We start from the raw sequence: 6,000 nt of genomic DNA on the forward strand, positions 1-6,000 counted from the left end.
TAATAATGTTCTTCAAATTATCTAAATAGTTGGGGGGGAAGTGCTTTAAAAACAATAATATTAGGACGCTGGTGTGCAAATTTAGTGTAATGCATGTGAAACTACTTGCTGAACTTCAGGTGCGTCTTTATTTCCTGTCTTTCATTATTGGACACACTGATTAGTCCAGGTGTGTCTGTTACTTCTTGTTGTGACTGCTGGTTAATTAGACACACCTGGACTAATCAGTGTGTCCAATAATGAAAGACAGGACATACAGGAGGCACCTGAAGTTCAGGTAGTGGGTGGGGCTGTGCACAGAGCCAATGGCAGACTGCTGTTTAGAACAGGTTTTGACCCTTTACTAAGTCCCGCCCTAGAAACACCTCTGACCAATCATACGTTAGTAACGGTAACTAGGAGCACCTGGTAAGCATTCGCCTCCAAAATGTCTGAGCGGTGTGTGTACGGGACATGAAGGTCCGATGAAAGATATCCAGAACGCTTGGGTGATGTATCTTTCTTCTTCCTAAAACCAAAAACACAACTGGACAGATGTTGAATCTGGATTAAACAGTGTAGAAGACAGCACTCGCAGCTATTGTGCGTTCTAAGCTAAGATGCTAACGCTAACTAGCACACAGTTGTTAGCTCCAAGACTGTAGTACAGGGTGTTGTGCTGAATTCTACTCCCTGCTGAAAACTGCTCCCCCTTCCTAAGTCAGCCATGAAGAGCACAATATTGCAGTTATGTTTTTTTGTCTGTTTAATATTAAAGAATGTGGAACTGTAAGGAATATAAAACTTACTAAAGTTAAATCTTAGATACACAACACACAAAATATATAACAACATAAACAGATACTGCTGAAAACTGCATCCCCCATCAGAATTAGCTTGTGAAGCTAAAGGAGTGAAATGACTTGGGCTGCTCACATTTGGAGCTGTTCTGGTGTGACAGGGTGAATGTGGTGCACTTTGTCCTCTTTCTGGCTGCCTTAGGAAGGGGGAGCTGTTTTTGCAGCTGCTGGCGATGCAGTTTTCAGCAGGGAGTAGAATTCGGCACTACACTTGGGTCACCAGCCCTGGTCCTCCAGAGCTACTATCCTGCATGTTTTAGATGTTTCCCTCTTCCAGTCCACCTGATGGTTGTTTTCAGACTTCTGCAGAGCTTCATGATAGGCTTATCATTTGAATCAGGTGTGTTGGAAGAGGGATCCATCTAAAACATGCAGGATCTGGAGGACCAGGGTTGGTCACCACTACCTTAGTAGAATATACAGGGTGTCCCATAAGTCTCCATACATAGGAGACATAATGCATATGGTTCTAACATGTATTTCTTTATATTTCTTCTTTATAGTTCTTCAGCAGTGGAGGACACATATTGAAATGTGTTCCCGACAAAATAGCAGTCATATAGAGCATATTATAAATAAAAATGGTTTATGTCAAGAAACGTTTATTTTTCCTATGTATGGAGACTTATGGGACACCCTGTAGATTAAAAGTCACTAATGTTTAACATTCAGTTAGGTAGTTGTGTACCACTTGTGGCTAAATCCACGATATGGGAACAATATCCTGGTGCGTTATAAACAGATGGAAAACGCAGAATTTAGCAACAGGCTAAAACATATCAGATACTGAAAACTATAGGGAGTCAGAACTGAAAGTTAACTTAAAATAAAACAACATACTGACTTACCCTGCTTTGCGAGAACATTGCTGTTCCTATAGATGTCTGTTCTGTACATGAATCCTCAAGATGTTGAAAAATCCATGTTTACATGACAATAAGAATGAGCCCCAAGAGAAAGCTTGACAGGCCTAGCAACTGTAACCATGGGGGGCGGGACTTAACAAAGGGTCATTAAAATTGCAACTGGAGATATAGCAGGCTGTCTCTGAAATTGTTTTCAAGTGGTCATCAATTATCTCTCATTTAAAAATACTAAGGCTACTATGTGCTCCAAAAATGACAAATTTGTACATGATTCCATGTATGTTTCTAAATATTTCTGGTTAATTGTTAAGGCATTAAAAAGTCCATTCTGAGGTGTTTCAGGTAATTTTCAAGCATTATTTTTTGGGGGGAACATGTTTTGGAATGTTGTTTTAAAGTGGTTTAGATGATTTCTTTGGTATAAACAAGTCCTTTTCAAGCTTTTTCAGGTGGTCACTGAAAGTCTCCAGTAGTGGAGTAGTAAAATTCCAAAAATAATCAGATTGGACTGGTTTTGGAATGTCATAAGTGTTTTAGATCATCGCTGAAGTAGTAACAGGCATCCCTGAGGTGTTTCAAGTGGCGAAGTAGTACGAGTTCTGAAAAATGTACCTTCAGGATGTTACACAAATAAGTTATATTTACACTTATCACAAAAAATTAGGTCAGTTTTACTTTAATATAACGTGCGTGACCTTGAAAACTCTCAGCCTTCAGTCCATGCTAAAGTTTTTTCACATAAGAGGGCAAAACAAAATCATAATTTAAAAAAAGAAAACATCCTTTCACAGCTGTAGATTATGAATACATAATCCTCACAGTAACTGTGTCTGAACATGTGGCTGTTTGTGGCAGGTCCATCTCCTGAAGCCAAATGAAGTTCCTAAGGCGTGCTGTGCCCCCACCAAGCTCAGCCCCATCTCCGTCCTGTTCTACGACGACAACAACAACGTCATCCTGAAAAAGCATCGGAACATGGTGGTGAAGACGTGCGGCTGTCTATGATCTAATCCTCGAAGTAGGTGACGACTGACTACAGTCCAGGTTCGAATGCTAATAGGTCGTAGTTTTCAGCCCATGTGAGGTCTGTAGAAACTCATGTAGCGGGTTTGGATGTATCTGTCTTATGCTTCAGAAGAGGCTGATTTTGAGTCAGTGGCTTTAATATTTAATTAATCCAGAGTCATTAACTCTGAATCAGCAGCTGCTCCTGACGTCAATTTAAACTCTGAAAAATCAGTCAAGAAGACAGGTCACATTAAATACATTGTCAATTTATTGAAAAGGGTAAAAAAAAAATTACAGTGAAAGCAAATTAGTGAAGTTTTTTGCCTGCTAGTGAATATCTGAAGAACCAAAAAAAAAGGATTAATTAATTTTGCGGCTGTTGAAATTAAATCTTAGACCTTGGAGCCATTTGCATTTCCTTCCAAAAATGAACATTCACAGTACAGCTGAAAGCATCAGGTAGCACAAAGCTGTATGTCAAAGGGGACTTGAAAGAAAAAACAAAGTTTGCCCTTGGTTAAATCAACAACAATGGTGTTATTGCCAAGATTAAGATGTTTAAAAAAAAAAAAAAAACACACATGAGTTGCTGTGTTATTGTGAGGTACTGTTGTCAGGTGTTACCGAGTGGAAACACCTATGGAGCAGCAGAGGAGGCAAAGCTGTACAGGCTGTTTCTGACAAAAATCCACCAATCCCTAAAAAAGAAAAACTACTATCCAATATTACACACTGGGTGTCAGTGATTTTTACTTTTCTGTGTGTTGGTTAGCTGACTGTTGTGTGATTAGTGCTCAAAGAGGGTTCATTGTGTTTTCCTGTATTTTTACAATGGAAAATGTGAGATTTAACACACGTCACCACATCTGCAGAAGGAGCCTAGAATGTGCCGTGTATTCAGACTACACAGTGTTTACAACAGTCAGCTAGCCAGACAAACAGGTCTCCTGATTGACTTTTCACAGTTGTAATTTTAGTAACAATCCCCATTTTCAGCCAATAATTCACCATTCAACAATAGCAGGCAATCTTGCTGGTTCTGCTTTCTTGGAAAACCCTCCATCCCTCCCGTCTGGAATTACAAGGTAGTTGTACATAATAAATATAAAAACGGGGTGCTGGTGTACTTCTGCCCCTTCCTTATTTTTTTTTTTCTTACACAAACACACGTACGTACACAGCACATACACACATCCTTCTGTTCCCAAACCGCTGTCCATGAATACTGACAGGTCCCAGTGTCTGAAATCAACAACGTCCTCCTGGTGCCGTGATTCAACATCTAATCTGTGGTCACTGTGTATCTGTAAGCAATAAATGTTTGTATTGAGTATAATATATTACAATTGCAAAAACTGTCAATAAAGTTTTCTTAGAAAAATATTGTGTTTTTATCCTTATTCTTATCTCCAGCTTAGACTCACCAGGTCCATCAAAAGGTCCTTTATGCCTGAACGTCCGCCAGCTCAGGAGGCATGGGAGACTTGGGATGTTTGCTCTCAAAGTGCTGTTTGAAGGTTTTAGGGTCAGGCATTTGTGTCTGAAAGAGAAAACAAACATATCCATCAACATGTTACACTCTGCAATAAAATGTCAACTTTAGATACAAGACTCAAAAGCAATGCAACAGAAGAGTTAATATTGCCTTCGGACATAAGTAAGAAACGTTAGAAACCTTGATATCAAAACCTGTCCTGACCTGTCTCACTACTCCTCGACTGGAGGCCATTGGCTCCCACCTGCAAAAGCTTTAGAAATATTTCCAAACACCTCTGGGAACACATGTTGAATTAACTAAGGTGTTTTAGAACACACTGTACCAAAACCTGTCCAAAATGACAACTGTGGACAAGTTATGAACAACCAGAAATAGCTGTACTTGTAATTTTAAACAACTGTAATTTAGATCTCCACTGCAAATACATTTTGGAAAACCAACCATTACAATACTGAATAAAATGCAATAAAGCACAAACTTTCAAGACAAAATATCCAAAGAGCACTAAAAGTAGTTTGCAAGTCTTATACCTGTTGATAATCAGCGATCTGAAAAAAATCTAATAAACTTTCTAAACGCAAACTCGAACAAACAATTTTTTTAAAAAAAAGGTAAACTTAGCCAACAATCTCCAAATGAAAAAAACGAATAGGTCTGTACATCAGTAGCTACAAATCCTTTACTGAATATGAAATATTTATTAACTACAATTAATAAAGTAGAGGTCATGAACATGAGTAAATCACACAGTACAACAGGTCTGGCATGCTTCCTTATTTCCTTACAAAAAGTTCCTCTTCTCTGTGAAAACACTCATAGTAAACAAAGAAACTAGAGGAAAAAACAAATAAGACAAAGGGAATATAACAATCATTAAGACTTGATGATGGATAAACACTGGACTCACCCTGCAGACCGGGCAGGTGTGGACCAGAGCGGCTTTAGCAGCAGTCTTCTGGTCAGCGCCATGAGATTTCTTCTTCTCGGCTGCCTTCTTGGCGTTCTTCTGCTGGGACTGAATCTTCTGCTGCCCACGAGCCATGGCCCTCCGCTTTGACCTGCAGGAAAGAAAAAAAAGACAAAACATCATTCACTTTCCTAGTTTCAAAGCATTCACTTCTATTTCTTCACATAATGACAAAAAGCAGTAGCCAGTGCATTTAGGAGATACAGAACAGAACTGGACTATTGTTTTGTGTATCAAGGCAACAGTTGTTTGGTAGGGCTAACCAATAAGACTACTGACAGACTTTTAACTCCATATTATTGTACTGATGTGTTACACACATTTACACTTGTTTACAAGAGAATTTGGTATTAAAACATAACTATACATTCCAGACCCAGTGCCTAAAGCTTTGAAAAACAACTGGGGTCACCACGTTTTTACATTTTAATCCGACTTTAAATGGTACACATTTGTGACATGATTTCAATGACAGAAAAAGTGCCTTTGATGCTAAACTTGTTGTAAACAATTGTAATTAGAGCTGTTCAATACACTCGAAACTAGGGGTGTGTATTAGCAAGAGTCTGGTGATACGATACAAATCACAATACTATCATGATACTGTTAAAAAAAAGGCAATTTTTTGTTTGTTTCTTTTTTTTAAATGATTATTTCCTAGAAGAATTGAATTACACCAGAATACTAACACATTTTTATTGATCACAACAGGATGTAATGCTATATCACAAAATGTTCCTGTGTTCAAACTTAAATTTTGTTTTACAGATATTACAGTTTAAGATCCTGTTCAAATGTTCATATTCTATTTGTTCAGAACTA

At 38.3% G+C, this 6,000-nt stretch overlaps 2 protein-coding genes across 2 annotated transcripts in view; one reads left to right on the forward strand and one right to left on the reverse strand.

Annotated features, from left to right (window-relative positions):
* bmp8a (bone morphogenetic protein 8a) overlaps nucleotides 1-3,318 on the forward strand; it is a 38,119-nt gene extending 34,801 nt beyond the window's left edge. The window contains 1 exon segment of the mRNA XM_030146685.1: nucleotides 2,561-3,318. Coding sequence (XP_030002545.1) covers nucleotides 2,561-2,710 — 150 coding nt within the window. The 3' untranslated portion in view covers nucleotides 2,711-3,318.
* Nucleotides 3,319-3,541: 223 nt separating this feature from the next.
* The window catches only part of LOC115427942 (zinc finger protein 706), a 3,500-nt gene continuing 1,041 nt past the window's right edge, over nucleotides 3,542-6,000 (reverse strand). The window contains exons 2-4 of the mRNA XM_030146689.1: nucleotides 5,119-5,269; nucleotides 4,138-4,253; nucleotides 3,542-4,017 (exon numbers count right to left, since the gene is read on the reverse strand). Of these exons, the coding sequence (XP_030002549.1) occupies nucleotides 4,158-4,253; nucleotides 5,119-5,253 (231 nt within the window). The 5' untranslated portion in view covers nucleotides 5,254-5,269 and the 3' untranslated portion in view covers nucleotides 3,542-4,017; nucleotides 4,138-4,157. The remainder of the gene's footprint in view (nucleotides 4,018-4,137; nucleotides 4,254-5,118; nucleotides 5,270-6,000) is intronic.

The sequence above is a fragment of the Sphaeramia orbicularis genome, chromosome 11 (assembly GCF_902148855.1).
Source record: "Sphaeramia orbicularis chromosome 11, fSphaOr1.1, whole genome shotgun sequence".
In the NCBI taxonomy this organism is placed as follows: domain Eukaryota; kingdom Metazoa; phylum Chordata; class Actinopteri; order Kurtiformes; family Apogonidae; genus Sphaeramia; species Sphaeramia orbicularis.